This window comes from Scleropages formosus, chromosome 15, assembly GCF_900964775.1.
Source record: "Scleropages formosus chromosome 15, fSclFor1.1, whole genome shotgun sequence".
NCBI lineage: Eukaryota > Metazoa > Chordata > Actinopteri > Osteoglossiformes > Osteoglossidae > Scleropages > Scleropages formosus.
In genome coordinates this window covers 8,530,883-8,547,850 of record NC_041820.1, presented here as the reverse complement: position 1 = coordinate 8,547,850, position 16,968 = coordinate 8,530,883, and the positions used below count along the sequence as shown (strand labels likewise).

The 16,968-nt window shown below is 40.5% G+C and overlaps 3 protein-coding genes across 3 annotated transcripts; all 3 read right to left on the bottom strand.

Annotated features, from left to right (window-relative positions):
• Positions 1–1,836: 1,836 nt before the first annotated feature.
• On the bottom strand, positions 1,837–5,313 carry LOC108934164 (thrombomodulin-like). Its single transcript, XM_018751731.2, has one exon. The coding sequence runs from the start codon at positions 4,659–4,661 to the stop codon at positions 3,597–3,599; it is 1,065 nt and encodes a 354-aa protein (XP_018607247.2). The 5' UTR covers positions 4,662–5,313; the 3' UTR covers positions 1,837–3,596.
• Positions 5,314–5,427: 114 nt separating this feature from the next.
• cd93 (CD93 molecule) lies at positions 5,428–7,651 on the bottom strand. The gene has a single exon (XM_018751628.2). The coding sequence runs from the start codon at positions 7,510–7,512 to the stop codon at positions 5,812–5,814; it is 1,701 nt and encodes a 566-aa protein (XP_018607144.2). The 5' UTR covers positions 7,513–7,651; the 3' UTR covers positions 5,428–5,811.
• Positions 7,652–8,752: 1,101 nt separating this feature from the next.
• LOC108921332 (transcription factor Adf-1-like) lies at positions 8,753–11,699 on the bottom strand. Its single transcript, XM_018730774.1, has 3 exons — positions 11,408–11,699; positions 9,828–10,022; positions 8,753–9,720 (listed from the first exon to the last, which is right to left on the bottom strand). The coding sequence occupies exons 1-3, from the start codon at positions 11,541–11,543 to the stop codon at positions 9,668–9,670; spliced, it is 384 nt and encodes a 127-aa protein (XP_018586290.1). The 5' UTR covers positions 11,544–11,699; the 3' UTR covers positions 8,753–9,667.
• Between the last annotated feature and the right edge of the window lie 5,269 nt (positions 11,700–16,968).

Here is a 16,968-nt window from a genome sequence, read left to right as displayed (position 1 = left end):
CGTTATGACCAGCCCTGATGGCTGTTGTGTGCAAGAGAAACTGCTTTGTTTTGAAAAATTGAGGACATTTTTACAGGGACAGAAAGAGAAAAAGAAAAAGAGCAGTGCTCAGTTCTGGATGGCTCCTTACTGACTCTGCCACTCCTTGCCTTCTAGCTCTCTTCATCTCTTGGCATAACTGGGGAATCAGCAATGGTTCCTGTAATTGGGAACATGGCGCTGTCCTGGGTGCTGAGGGTGTCTCTACTTGCTCTGTGTCACAATAACAGAAAATCTCAAACAAACTTAAAAATAACTCTAAGATATTTCTCTTGAATAAACAGAAACACCTCTATGTAAAGAGAAAAAAAAAAAAAAGCAGATGAATTCCATCAAGGTTGTCAGATCTTGTCCATCTATGACTGCTTGCAGTAGGTCACTTTATATCAAACTAACTTGCTTCCCAAACATTCAGTGCATTAATTTTGTTGATGTTTGAGCCAGGTGAGCAAGTCTATAATCAGGAATCTTGCCCAAAGACACCTACTGAACAGTGGTGTGGCTGGACTGGGAACTGAACCAGTTGGATACAATATCATATAATGGTCTTATTGTACAACTGCCAAATTATAAGTGTAGGAAAATTTTGAAAAATGAGTGCATAGAGGATTTTTTGTTTTGTTTTCTGAAAGGTAACGATAGTGCGTGCACTATTCAAAAGCACTATCTATTATTTTTATATACTGTAAGAGTGCGATAAGTTAGATTAATGAACTGGCTTTGGGCTAGGGAGCCTCTAGTGCTAGTTTGCAAACAACCAATTGTGAAACTTTCTTGATTATAGATATACATGCAAACTTAAAATATTTACATACAGTTATTCATTCATCTAATGCTTTTCTCCAAACTGATTTACAATTTTAATCTACTTACAATTATTTGCCAATTTAAAGAACCAGGTAATTTTACTAGAGCAAGTTAGATTAAGCACCTCGCCAGATGGGGGATTTAAATTTGCGGTCTAAGAGCCAACCTCTGTGACTGAATGGCAGAGCAAGAGATACATTTGGGAATACTAAATGGGGAAGAATTAGTGGAAAATGAACTTTGACTCTCCTGGTATGTATCCATAGTTCACACAGAGGCAATAGTCACCTTTTTCTTTATTGCATCCAATTCAAAAGTTACCTGAGTCCGATGTTCGCAGCTTCCTTCTCCAGAACGCAGAGGTCTAATTTATTCAGCTCCACTGAGCACTTATGTGCTGCTTCCTGCGCCTCACCAAAGGAACTGCCAGAGGCAGCGGACACAGGAGAAAACAGACTGAAAGGCGACAACCAGGTTTTGATAGATGCAGATTTAGCTGAGGTCAGTCTGCCCAACATCCTGCTCTTCCAAATACTCAGGGGGGCAAACAACAGAGTTGACCTCCTCTGCCACAGCAGCTTCAGGTAACAATGATTTTTTTTCTACCAACTTCTCCTGGACAATAGCTTTTACATCACATTTGAGTGACTGCCTCAAAATAGGAATACTGAAGTCATCCGCTATTTTCAGCAGATCATGTTTTCGGCACTTGTTACATTGTTCCAAGGTAGGATTGTCCAAGAACGTCTGTAAATCAAACAAAGCCATCCTTTCCATGAGAAGTAATGAACTAACAAGAATGCACAGAACTACTGAAACCGCGGAACAAAACACCCCACCCATCACAAGTAATTGGTACTAAATCTTTGGGTACTTTTCAGTGAAGAGAGATATTCCAGATAAGCCCCCAAAGGCTGTCCAGAGGTGTTGAGGGGTGTAATAAAGTTTTTGCACCAAGGAATGGGTTAGGAATCGATGAGACAAAAGAAATAATGCGCACAGACAGGAGCGTGTGTTTAATGTTCATGTGAAAGAGCAAATAATCTAAGTGTACAAAAGAAAAAGCCAACAAGCAAACCTTAGAGAAGTGAACAGAATGTAAAGGGGACTGAAAAAAAACAAAGGAAAAGATTAAGTAACATAATGCTTGTAGACAAACCACTTTAACTGAATCGCAGAAACAAAAAGGGGTCAAAACCCTAAACAAAGGCTTCCCCACCTTCCCAACTGCACTATTCTTACACCATCAAGTAAGAAAACAAACAAATAGGTGTACAAGCAGTACAAACAAAGTGGTACAAAGAATGAAGCAAACATATCATAAAAACCAGCAGGAACACAAACAGGAAAAGTGAGCACACTATTAAACACACAAAAAAAAAAAAAAAAAAAATGTTCTTTCCCCAAGCTAGCTCTTAAATGGCCTCCAGGAAGTGGCTTTTCACTGTATAGGAAGTCCCGCCTTTCCGGTCCAGCGAATCACGTCCAGCTCTCCTGGGGCATCACTGGACAGGTATCACTCTGATGACACACATACAGTTTTATGACCATTCTCTGTCATGATTTAAGGGTCTTCCAACAAGTTTCCTCACTATCTGGTATTTTACCATTTCATCTCATTGTTCTCCAGTTTTTGTTAGACCCATTACCGAAACATCCTTCTTTCTGTCTCTTCTGTATTGGGGCACGCTGATAAAAGTGTTGACTGCTACAACTGTGCCAAAAAAGTCTTTTTTTTCCTCGAATTTTTACTTTTTTGATTTTCTTTGTAGAGGACAGAAGACCAGTAGATGGGATTTTTAAATCATGTGTACATTTTCCTCTGCAGAGAAATGGCCTCATATCACAGGCAGAGTTGAGTAGCCTATGAAAAGGAATACACTTTATTGATGTTTTTGTAAACATGTAAAAATAATAGTTATTTAGTGTTTTGTGAAGCATTGTTCGAATGTTACTTAGTGCCAAGATGCATACAAAGAGATTCTTCTTCTACTTAAGCTCAATAATGACATCATAATTACCTACTAAAAAAATACCTAAATAAGCCTTGCTGTTTAAGACAAAATAACAGATCTGAACTTTGATAAATGGTTTACTATTATTAAGGTGGTACAGGAACAATACAAATTCAAATTTACATTTGTGATATTGAAATAAAAATTAATATGTCCTTTCACCTCCAGCAACTGTTGTGCACTAGTGCCTTTTGCAGAAAATATATTTGATTATTGAGGTTAGTCATACTTCAATGTGGAAAAATATAGGATAATGTGAAATTAAAGCTAGAAGCAGTGAAGAATTAATGTCTGGAGAACAGGACTCACACATTTTAAGCCCATCACTGTAAATCAACACATAATAACTGATAAGAATACTCCATGAGTATGAAGGTTCATATGTACGGTTACCAAAAAATTAAAATGTTTTTCACATGTTTTATTCACTCTGACAAACAACTTTAACTATGTGCAATATACTTGTCTCAGGACTTACAAATGTAGTGTAAAAAAAAAAGAGCTATGTGCAAAAACATGTCACCCAATGTCTTAGTATTGCATGTAATCTGTAACTATCACACATTTTAACATGTTCAGATATGCAGAAGAAAGACTAAAATATCATTAATTGTACTATATATGTAAAGAGGAGTGAGTGAGTGAGTGAGTGAGTGAACAAACTTCATTAAAAAAATAGCACCGTCAGGGAGCACTACTTTAATACCATTTTTTGCCTCCTGAGGATGCCAGTAACTAGAAAAAAATGCCCAGAAAAAGATTAAATGCACATGGAAGCAGAGACACAGAGTAAAGGAGAGATCCACTGCTGACGGAATAGTCCATACACACAAAATTGTCTTCGTTAAGTATATAATTTGTAGGGCAGTAACAACTTGTTTTATTCCCCAAACAAATAGGGGAACATTCCATCGAATCACAGTGTTGTTCACATCGGTTCTTGTCCTCCTTCTTTGGAATAAATCCTGGCTGACATCCACATTCATAGCTGCCAGGTGTGTTTGTACAATTCATGTGCTCGCAAGGGTTCAACATGCACTCGTTGACATCTTGGCACCTACCCTTTGTCATTTCAAAGCCCGGATTGCATGTGCAGACAAGGTTCTGATTGTCTTTCTCGCTGGGGCAGAGGCACGTCGAGGTTGGACTCAGAGTCATGTTCTGGGTCTGGCTCTGGCAGTGCCCATGTTCCATTGTGCATGTCTGTGTCCTTCCGATCCATGTCTCCTTGGCACACTGGGGTGTCTTCTTTGTTGTCTTCCCCGAAGCGGTCCTTTTCGTGCGGACGAACCGCACAGCTGGCTTTTCTGAACTTCTGGAAGCGCTCTGTCCATAAACCGAGTCTTCTGAGTCAGAATTCACAGTGTTCTCACATATGAATCCATCCACTTCGTCTCTGCAAGGTCTTTCCCTCAGATTCGTGTCGCTGGAAACAGAGAAGCAGTGGGGGGAGCACAGAGATTCCATTCTCGACCACTTAGTGAATTTCGCGGTCTTGTTCCACGTTTCCCGCCTGCGTTCCCGCGATTCTGAGGACAGGCCTCCGCAGCGGCCGTCTTGGACCCAGAAGTGTCCTTTGTCACCGAGCAGCAGCTGATGCAGGACTCGACTGGAAGTTCCAGGTGTTACTGACATTAAAGTTGATCTATTCATTTTGCACATTTCTAAAGATGTCTGAAAATCTGTTTTCTCCTTAAAAACCATGTAGCAGTTCTTCTTAAAACATGAGCTGGCAAAGGGTGCATGTCCTTCTATGTGCAAAAACATTGCAGCTATGAAAACTCCAAAAAAGGACAGCATTTTTATTTACAGATATATATTTTCTTTTTTGCAGTTGGGAAAAAAAAAAAGTAGCAGTTAAAAATAAAAGCAAATGAAGCCAAGTTCTTCACTCCACCAGTTAACAACCTTATTCGACTAACCACTTGCATTGTGCCTCCAGGTTCCACCCTTTTATACTCCTTCCGAGTTTAGGCAAAGTAAAGAGGAAGGAAAACGTTTTTTCCGAGTCCAACAGCTCTTTTTTTTCCCCCAAATGTGATAAAACATTTTTTCCGTACGTATAGTTCATATTATATTTCGCATATTTTATGTGTGTTCCAAATAAATAATATTTAAGCAAACCCTGTTTTGTTTAACAAATTCTTGGATAAATATTTTTAAGAATATTACAGAAAGCAGGCCTATGTATAAAATTACAGATGAAATAAAAAGCCAAATTTGTTGTAATCCAGTTTTACCAGCCCCATGCAAAGTGAATCAACTTCCACTGTAAGTTTTGTTTATCTCTCATGTTATGTTCTCCGAGCTAAAGCTTAAAATTGCAAACCGACACATTTAATGTCTCTGAGGTAACCCATTAACCCTAAGGTAAATAATTTCAAAGAAATATTGTATCAGTTAATATCTATGTTTAAAATGGCAAGTTTATTTTATTTAAAGCACAGTATTATGTACAGTTGCATCACATTCAGTTTATTGTTACAGAAAAAAACGTAATTGCGACCTGAAGTTCAAAAGAAACTAAAAAGTGATCCTTGTTTATCACTATTTTTGTTCTTTTGTTTTTTTTTTTCTTTGCTTTAATTTGATGAATTGTGCTTTATAGGTAGTTTATTCTGAAAATTACATGGACAGCATTATGCCCACACTTACTGTACTTTACTGCGCATCCTCACTCACTCATTTCCATAACCTGCGTAACATGCAACAGTACTTAACTTTACATTCACCACAACTTATTTCTCACTCAAAATACATAATAGCCAATTTTACGTCAATGTAATTCACTCAAAAAAACAACCATTTTCATCACCGACTGGGTTACTGAGTTATTCCTTCAATCATTTAATTTTTAGGCAGTTATTCCATCTTAAAGCGTAAATTATTTTAACAGCTTTACAGCCTTAAGCTTTTGCACGAGAAACAATCCCTGGCATGTATCTAAATGTCATTTCTGCTCCTGCATCTTTTCTTTTTGCACTTCACAGCCAGAAGACACCCAGCAGTAGCTGTCAGCAGTCAACTTGTGTTTCTTTTTCTCTTGTTGCATACCATAACGGCGGCAAACCACAACAACAGAAGTCACTATAATCAAAAATAACAGAGCACCAACTGAACTTACAATACTCACGAACATCCACGTGTGGCTGAAAATACTCCTCACGCTTTTGTTTGATTCCGCAGTTTTCAAATTTTGGGAAACACTTGAATCAACAGAAACATTATATGTGTCTGTAAATGTAACAGTTATAGATTGTTCAGAAATACTGGTGGGGGGAAGCGTGTGTTCCAGGACTTCTGATTTTTTATCATTTAAAATATCAGTTTTATCATCTTCTCCTTTTGAGCTGGAGATCCTCGAGTCTGCAATGCACTCAATCCCATCGGCTGCTAATCTGAAGCCCTTTCTGCAAGAACATTTATAACTGCCAGCAGTGTTTTCGCAATCATGATCACATGGATTGCCTTGGCATTCGTTAATATCGTCACACGTTTGACCGCCATTTGAACCATTGAAGCCTGCATGGCAATAGCAGGAGAAAGATCCGTGGGTATTTACACAGCCCTGTGGGCACCTATGGTCAGAGCATTCATCTATGTCTCGGCACTTGCCATCAGTCATTTTGTATCCCTCTTTGCAAAGACAAGTGTAACTTCCGTTTGTGTTAATGCACAGCTGATCGCAGACATGAGATGAGCATTCGTTGACATCCACACAACTAGTTTGATCCTTGGCCACTTGAAACCCTGGTGGGCACTGGCATCTGTAACTCTGAGGTCCGGAAACACACTTGAATTTGCAAGGCGAATCCTTGCAGAAATCCTTCTGGATGCATGTGACTCCATCCTCTCCAAGTTCATAACCTTCTTGGCACTCGGAGGGAAGATCAGCACTTGCACAGTGAAGATAACAAAGTCCATCTTTACAGCTCTTTTTGCTGAAGTCACAACTCGAACCTGGATTGGTCCAGCCAAAACATCCATTTTTTTCATGACAGATGGAATATACATGTTGACTGTCACATGATAAATCTGCAGAAGTTCCATGTGGGAGAACAGTGAGCTTATTCACAGGTCTTTGGGCAAAAGGAGTTGTGTAGGTAATTTTACTGGGTTCCACCAAAGGAAAAGCTTTGCACATGCCTCTGAAATTAAATTTGCACACGAAGCCGTTATGATCTTTGCACGATCGCTCAGTCCATACAAGATCATCAGCGTTCAACCTTCTATGATGGACAGCAACACAACGGTCCTCCGTGCAGGTGCTTTTAGGTTCTCTCTCCCAGTTTGCATACTGTGTGTCCTCTTCTCCAGAAACCCACTGAAACCCCCGTAGCTCCTTTGCGGACACCGTGCACTGACCTTTATGCAGTTTCAGTCCGATCCAAAACTTTAAATCGATTTTCTGTTCATGCTTTGCCCCAAGATGTGTGAGAATCTCCTGGACTTTGCGGGCCTCCTTTTTGGTTTTTACCACTGCCAGGTTGCCTCCGTTTTCTTGACAATGCTTCTGTGCGCCTTCGAACATCGCTCGCTCCAGATGGAAGGTGTAACAGGCGTTGCCCATGCATACTGTTTCAGCTGGGTCAGACATAATCCCATCAACCAGAAGATGATGAGGGAACAGCAGGAGAACCAACAACATCATTTTCTTCTCAGCTGAAAACAGCTCTTCTCATTAATTGTCTCATAGAGGATTGTGGTGTAGATCCACCTTGTCCACCGCGAATGCTTTGGGGAAGACGCACACCAGAAACCCCTGGCCCGGGGTCCTGCTTGCAAATTTGAATGGCATATTGAAAACAGCTGCGTCCTGTTCTGTAGATAAACTTCAGCAGGAAAACACTGAAAATTGTTTCTTTTGTCTATTCTAAGGAAGCCAGTTCCGTTCTCTGGAGAAAAACAATGAGTCTTTAGCCCCTCATTGTTTTGACTTGTTTTGCTGATGAGTCTCTGTTGAGCGCCTTGTGGACGTCTGTGAGCAGCACGGTCGAGTTTAAAAAAATACGCAAGGAAGGTTATGAATAGATACAACTACGTAGCAATATATATACTTTTTGGTTCTGGCTAAAATGCCGAACTATGAGGTTTCTGCTGGAAAAGATTTATTGAATCCGCATCTGGTATAATTTATAAGTTAAAAAGCACTGTTATAACTGACGAACCAATTAATCCATTCTAAGTCCTGTCAATAAAAAAAAATACTTCATATTTTAAACTCCAGGCATTTAATGAAACTGATTAATTTAAAAAATAGTTTTCATATATCGGTAAATATACTGGACATTTATTAGTTCCTTGGGCACTTTTCCTGAGACATGCGTTTTCCTGGGAAAGGATGCAGGGCAGACACCAGGAAACTGCGAGTTATTTCTCATTATTTTTCTGAGCAGTTAAGTTCCTGTTGGTCTCAAACTTATTTCAGAGAAACTTTTTTTTACTCTGAAATTTTAGAAATCTCAATTAACTTTGAACAAAATTGCTGAAAACTCACTTATGCCAGCTTGAGACATTTCATTTAAAACTAACCGTAGCAATACTTTTCCTTATTAATTCCAACCTTAAATATAATGGCCGTGGCATCGCTAAACATGGCTCACGCTGTGCTGGTCTCCTTAAGGTCATTTATAATAGGAAGCAATTAAGTTCCATGGGTCATCAATTATTTGATTAGGTTCTGATGACGTGAAGGGGGGAAAAAATCAGAACAGCCATTTGTGTTTTGAAATTTTTCACATTTTGTGTTTATTTTGTGTCATTAGAAATGAAACGTATAAATTAAAACAATGTTGCTTTGTAAAACTTTTTCATGTGATGTTTCAATTTAAAAATTAGAAAGTGTCAGTAACTGACTATCCACTCTGACAATATGTTTTAAGGACCAAATACATTCGTATTTATTAGAAACAACAAATATGCAAGAAAGGTTCCTAAAGTTACTATACTGTAACTAAATTACTATTTTACATTACTGATGCATTTGTACAATAACACTCTGATCAGTCAAGGAAGCTGCAAAATTACAGCCTAAATAAGACTGAAAACTTGTTACATAGTTACTGAAATGTCTATAGAAAAAAGAGCATAAAATACAACTCCTTCCACCCCTTAAAAGAGGAGTAAAAGCACTCCTTAATACCGTCTATGAAATATTTAACCAAGTCAACTATGTTGACATGTAACAGGAGTATTCATTTTACATTTTTATAAACTGCAATGCTTTTGCAGATTTTTCATGTGTGAACCATATGCTTATTAAACGTCTTTCAAATGAGGTTTACAGAAACCTGGTGCTCAGATGTCCTCTACAGGACTCAACGTGTCGGAGTTTAGTAAAGGTAAGACACGGTCGAAAAGCAAAAAGCAATCATGACCAACTCAGCGGGAACTGATGTCCCGCACAACCTGTCATACAGTCACCCATCATGTTTATTTAATAATCCAACAGCGCCATTTATCCACCAATGTTCGATCCCTCTTTGAAAAGCACTACTGCCTTACGGTCAACCTTACAGAAACGCACAAGTGTGGCAAACCCTTGCTTGTCAACGGTCCACAAGCATAGCCTTCCAAGGTACTGAATCAGCCATCTATAATTCATCAACAGGCCACATTATTATACTGTACTGTACTTAGAAAAACCTTCCATCACGTACAATACAAAAATAAAGCTTTAATAGGTATAAAACTAAAGGAACTCGGCTTCATACAGAAGCTGGTGGAATTTCAGTTTGACAGCACATTTTTTTTCATATGGCAACCTTTTCAAATGAGGAAGAAGACTCATGAGGAACATCTCATCCTCAGTGCCGTCCAGACCTCCATCCTCCTCCTGGCACCTCGCCTGCTTGAGAGCCTGTAGGACAGAGGCGGAGAGATTGAGGGTCTTTTCCGTGTCGCTGATCTCCCCGTCCGTTTGCGGAAGGCCGGTGGCTGAGTTGTTACTGACAGCACTCTTCTCACCGTCATCCTCCAGGTCCTGTGCAGCAAGACCTGAAGATGAAGACCTTGACTGGATGAAGGGTGTGAGGAAGGCCATTTGGCGGCGGTACTTCCAGCTGCGGTGAGTGCCACCTGAAGCCCTCCTCCTCTGCTCAGACCTTTTGTCCTTGATGAACACATCTCTCAGGCTTTTCCACTTCTTCCTGCAGTCTTCCTCTGAACGAACAAAGGCCACGGTAAAGTCATAGCCTGCTTACCCCGTTTTGAGCAACAAGGTTCCCAGCTGCCTTCATATGAAAGCCAAACTTTTGACAACTAATTACCAATTTTATCAATTACTACACCATTTTACTAAAACTGATTTTACAAATTTTATATTAGTAATTTTTGAAGCCTAATTACTGACACCTCTACAGCTGATGAGCCCTGGACAAAAAGGCAGCGCACAATAAAAGTGAGGCAGCAGCTGGTGTCAGCGGTGCTGTTGTCAGGCCTGGTGTGAACGTCCTCAGCAAGAATAACACTCTAGCCGTAATACCTTGACCAAGGTACCTACCTTGAACTCATACGGTAAAAATTACCTGCTGTATCAACAGGTAAAAAATTACAAATTTGCTTGTCTAAAATTTACCACACTGCAGTTAAAGGTTAAAAATAAGGTATTCCAGACAGTATTAATTAATGAAAAATAGGGCAAAAGGGTTATTTGTGATATTTTAGCATACTTCTACAAAATAAAATAAAACACGCAGTTCTGTCAGTTATAAAAATGTGCTTAACCTCTTTTGCTGTTTTACACTTTCTGCCACTGCGGCTGGTGAAGGAGTATCGGGTCGTATCAAGAACCAGCATGACGTAGATCGCGAGTTTATCGGATTTTTAGGGGAAAGAGGGAGGGGGGAAAAAAAAAAAAAAAAAAAAAACCTGGTCGACGCGCAAGGCTGACAGCGCGTTAGTGAAATGCGCGTGAAACACGAAGGCGCAGTAAGGCGAACTCGCTTCCTTCTGCTTCCGCTGTCCGGCTCTGTTTGAGCCTCCCGGAGACCCGTAGTGGGACGACACTACGTGTAACGTACAGGGGACCATGCTCATTTTGTTTATTGTTTATTACTGCATATTCGGGCAAGCTACATAACAATTGTTTTCTGAAGAGGTACATCAAAAATAGATGCTGTTATTTAAACGTGTGGGCTTCCAAGTACATTTAAAAGGGTGAATGGTGTTAACAGTAGAGAACATACAAGTAGGTAATATTCTGTACAAAAAAAATACACGTTAAAAAATACTTGACTTGTTTCTCTGCTGTTTATAGCGTGTGTAAATAAAGCATGATCTAGTGGCAATAATAAAAAAAAGCCTCACTGCAAGAGGTACTTCTCAAAAAATGCCCAGATTTAGAAGCAATATACTCTGCAACACACACACAGTCACTCGGTACTGTGTGTTCCTGTGGCGTTGCTTAGTAACAAGAAATAGCCACAAACGGGCTAAATATAATAGTGAGCAATGTGTCGAGATGTTCCACTAACTAGTCGGTGAAACGGTGTTTGCGGGCTGAGCGCGCGAATGACCGCGGCGCGGCTCGCACTGACTGTTTTTACCTGGTAACTCCACCTGCAGGCTCACCGCGCGCCACGCGTGCGCCTTCCTCTCCGGGTCCTTGTAGGAGCTCAGCGTCGAGTTGTACAGCTCGGGATAGTCCGACACGGCCGCGATAAGTCTCTCCTCCACCTCCATCTCCAGCCGCACACACCGGCCGTCTTCTTTACGGTCGGGCTTGCCTGCTCTGCACGCGCGCGGAGGCGTCGACGTCACGGCGATTGCGTCACCCAACGGTGACGCTGCTGTTGCGTCATCGCTGTCCAGGAGTGCGGTGTTTCCCCTCACCACCACCGCCGCCACCAATTAAAAAAATAAATAAATAAATAATAATAAAAAAGAAAAGAAAATGATCCTGGGTTTCCGCTGAATCCGAATGGACTCGTGAACTTATTTTTGAACGTCGATTTGCAATGAAAATTGAAAGAATCTTTATTCGTGCGTGCGTCTTAAAATAATTAATATAGTGGCACTCAGTGGATTTGACGAACATTGACAATACAGTGTTAAACTTTGGCTACATGATGAAGCCAATTTTACAGCTTAACTTGCCCTATAACGTTAAAGATCTGTTTTTGATCATACGATAAATGAATGAAATAATTAAGTTTTTTTTTTTTGGGGGGGGGGGGGGGGGGCAGCTGTGTGATCTGAAGGTTCTCTGTTCAAACCCCACTCCTGCTCTTCACCCTTGATGGCGCTACGTACCCCGAATTGATACAGCAAGATTCGGTTGCTGTATAAACGAGCAAATCATAGTAAAGTTCATTATCTGCCAGTATAGGTCGGCTAGATGTGGTCAGCTCACTAAAATGAGGTGTCTGGTAAATAAAGAAAATGAAAGCCTGAGCAAACGTTAGGAATGTGCACTGACAGATGAGTTATGTCTTCTGACACAAGGTTCAGCCCTTCATTCATATTATTGCTTCACTTAGCTGTTGCATGCGTTAGTAAATCTGCTGTAGATAATTGATGTCACAAAAATATGCATGTGATGTGTCCTCATTCATCCTCGGAAATCTAAGGGGATTCCAAATACCATTATGTAATTTCCAGTCCGAAATATGTCTGCTTTTATGTCGTTCTTTTTATTTAAGGAGTTTGGAATAACAGTTATTTGCATTAATACATATTTAAAAACAATACACACATAAAATACATGTATCCGCAAAAGCACAGCCGCGCTTCGCTTCTTCTGTCTCATTTATGTGTCTCATTTTGTCCACTAGGGCGCGACTGTGTTCTCAAACGAAAAATGCGGAAAAACGATTTCCCAGCCAAGGACAGCCGAAGAGAATGAGTCCTGGAAATTCTTTCGTATGGTGGTTCCTCCGTAACTCGAAGATGTAATTACCTTTATTGTAAATGATTAAAAAAATGGTACACATTGCTGTCTCCCAAATGTTGTACCTTTATACTAAATTGTCTCAAAATTTCATTAAAATTGAGAGTTTTCCATATATGTGTGTATATATGGGCCTCTCTATATATATATATATATATATATACATATGTATCACACACACACATTTTCTGAACTGCTTGTCCCATACGGGGTCGCGGGGAACCGGAACCTACCCGGCAACACAGGGCGTAAGGCCAGAGGGGGAGGGGGACACACCCAGGACAAGACGCCAGTCTGTCGCAAGGCACCCCAAGCGGGACTCGAACCCCAGACCCACTGGAGAGCAGGACCACGCCACCACGCCACCACGCCCCCTTGCTATATATTACATATATACACATATGTACATACATGTATATATTAAAGTAATTCACCTGAAACACATACCTTTGGACTATTAGAGGAAGTAAAATAATTTTAAAAGGAATAAAAATGTTTAACATCCTTAAGACTGTTACAAAAACAAAATTCTGGGACTGAAGTCAAGTGAAATGGTACACAGATGAAAAGGATAGAATCACACGCACTTCTAGAACCGCTCGTCCCATACGGGGTCACAGGGAACCGGAGCCTACCCGGTAACACAGGGCGTAAGGACACACCCAGGATGGGATGCCAGTCCATTGCAAGGCATCCCAAGGGGGACTTGAACCCCAGACCCACTAGAGAACAGGACCATGGTCCAACCCACTGCGCCACTGCGCCACCACACCCCTGCAGGATAGAATCATTCACATATATACTTAAATGATTGAATGTTTAAGAATCAAAAATGGGCAGCTGGTAGGATAGTGGTTAGAGCTGCTCCCTTTGGCCCTTGAGGTTGAAGGTATTGTAACATAGCATGTTGCTTTGCAGAAAAAGTGTCAGATAAATGTAAACTGTAGTCTTACAGGTGTACAAGTAACAGCCTTGAAATCTGAAGGTTCCAGGTTCAAGTCTCCTCAAGGGGTGCTGTTGTACCCTTGCTCCAGGTGCCTTCTGAAATATCCATCTGATAAAATAATATGAACTTTACTTTTGGCTAAACGTGCTGTCAGGGCAACAAGATGACAATGTTAAAAAAAAAATGAGATTTTTGTTATCAATATCTAAGTGCTAAAGTACCACACACACACACTTTCTGACCTGCTTGTCCCATACAGGGCTGCGGGGAACCGGAGCCTAACCCGGCAACACAGGGTGTAAGGCTGGAGGGGGGAGGGGACACACCCAGGACAGGATGTCAGTCCATCGCTGGGCACCCCAAGCAGGACTTGAACCCCAGACCCCCCAGAAAGCAGGACCTGGTCCAACCCACTGCACCACCACACCACCACACCACAGCACACCACCATGCCCCCCCCACTAAAGTACCATCAAAGTTATTTTAGTGTGTCCTCAGTTTTCAGTTAATGTTGACAATATGAAGACTTAGATGGTTCTTCCACGTACATCATCCAGTTTTTTTTTCATAACATGTATATACAATGGCTGAAACAGAACGAAAAAGCACAACAATTAACTTGAGTTATTATACTATTATACTACTGAGCTGGCAAACTTCTAACCAAGACCTCAAATGAAATTGCAGTTGAAAAGCTCACATAAAATTTCAAGTCACCAGCCTGTGTTATTAAAAAGAAAAGCACAGCCCAATAGGATATGATCAAAGTTCTTGTGCGTCCAAGCGACTGAAAGAGCCAACGGCAATGAAAAGAGTTCGGTAGCATAGAGACCAATTTAACAGATAAGCTTGTGAAAAAACACACACACACACAGTCTGAAACCACTTGTTCAGAGGGTCACCAGAGCCTAACCCGGCAACACAGGGCGCAAGGCTGGAGGGGGAGGGGACGTACCCAGGATGGGACACCAGTCCATCGCAAGGAACCCCAAGTGGGAATCAAACCCCAGACCCACCAGAGAGCAGGACCCGATCAAACCCGCTGTGCCACCGTGCCCCCATTGTGAAACAACAGTTTTCTTCAAAACGAGATATAATTTGAACCATCTCTCCACTTTTTCTGTACACTCCTTATTTGCTGTATTTGGGCCATTTGTACACCTGGGTTATTTACCAGAGTAGTTCAGGGAGCTTTATATTGACTCTTTTAGCTGAAACTTTTCCCCAAAGCAGTTGACAATTATTTACCCATTTCTATAGCTAATTAAGTACAGACATTTAGCTGGAGGAATTTTGGGTAAGTACCTTTCTGAAGGGTACTACAGCTGGAGGGGGATTCAAACCAATAACCTTTGGGTCCAGCAGCAGCGCTGATCACTGTCCAACCAGCTGGTAGTTCCTTGCTTTACTGAGTCTTGAACCAGCAACCTTTGGTTTACAGTCACACTAGTCCAGCTACAGCAGATTATGTGGAACTGAGATGAGTGGAAATTTATGAAACAATGTTTAGCTGTATTAACAACGCTCATAAATTGTGGAAACTATTTTTTTTTTTTTCATATTCACAGATTAGTATGTATCCACCTAAGACCAACATTCATTTTTTATCCCCACTGGAGCACCTTTTTAAATGTGTCTCACAAACTTTACATGCTGTAACACTGAATCATAAAGCACCTTAAAGAGCTTTTATATTTTAGAAATAAATCCAAAATCCTTCATTTCGGATGGGTCTCATGAGATTACAAAACTGATTTGGATGAAGTTTTTTTTTTTTTTTTTTTAAGCGAGATATAAATGTGACACAGGTCTTTGTCAATTACTGTACGAACCTTGCGCGATAATAGAAATAATATCTCTGGAACAGCTTTGAAATTTTTGCAGGTGCATAAGGTGTTTTGCACCTATAGACTTTTTTGTATGCAGTATTTATGGTGTGTCCTGTGTATTTAAATGGAAAATGTAGAAAAACTACTTATTTTTGCATATGCTCAGAAGCCTAATAAAGGTTGTTTATATGCTTTTTACTGGTTTAGTTAATGTTGTGATAGTTATAAAATGCAGTTTTCACAATTTGGAACTATGTTTAATTTTGACTTTACCACCCATTATGAATTTAACGTCTGAATTAATTTGCACTCTCCTTTTTTATCACACACACACACACACATTTTCAGAACCGCTTGTCCCTTACGGGGTCACGGGGAACCGGAGCCTACCCGGCAACACAGGGCGTAAGGCCGGAGGGGGAAGGGGACACACCCAGGACGGGACGCCAGTCCGTCACAAGGCACCCCAAGCGGGACTCGAACCCCAGACCCACCGGAGAGTAGGACTGCGGTCCAACCCACTGCGCCACCGCACCCCTCTCCTTTTTTATCACAGCAACACAAAAGATCGGGTATTATCTAGAGTCTAATAAAATGGAATTTATTGTTTCTTTGTTTTTTTTATGTTGTCACAACTTTCTTATGTCACAACTGCATGTTTTTCTACTTTCATGACCCAGTAAAAGAAAAGTGAAAACACATTACTAGTTTGACAAAACGTTAGTCTAACTGATAGCGCCTTTTTTACACTAACTTCCAAGCTGAGGTTATAGTTCAGTGAAACAAAGTGATTTATTACTCATCAAGCAGAAGCAGTTCTTGAGCAATATACTATTATAAACTAAGGTTTCACAATGTTGCTGTAAAGAAGCATATATAAGCACAGTACATGACACATCTTGATAAATTGCTATAGTTTAAGCATTGCTTCATTATTAACACTGTATTTATTCAGCCGTTATTTACACAGTACATTTCATAGTCTGTTATTATCTCAGTTATTTAAACAGCCGTTGAGCTCTGATTCATTTGCAGCATGGTTTGGTTGCTGTAAAGAGATACTGGAAAAGTCAGCAAAATGTTTTTATATAGTACAGTAAATTCAAAGAAGTAAAGGGAAGGGAGCCTGTATGTCCCAGTGCAAGAACTCAGTCACCCAGAGCACTTAACATTCACCAGTCACCCTAAACAGCGCTGGGTTGTGGGAGGAAACCTGTGGTTATACGCCGTAAACCCAGACAGCTCCAGAACTGGGTCCAAATTCATACACGCAGCTCTGTGAACCCTGCAAAGCGTGCCTTTGCAATACCACGTTGAGCACCATCGCATTTTCATAATACAACTGAAATTGTCTTTTCATTTTTTTGAGGAGCACCTTCATCAACAATCCTTTCAGACCCTCTAATAAGGTTTCAGAATAATCTTTCATGTCCTGGTCCAAAT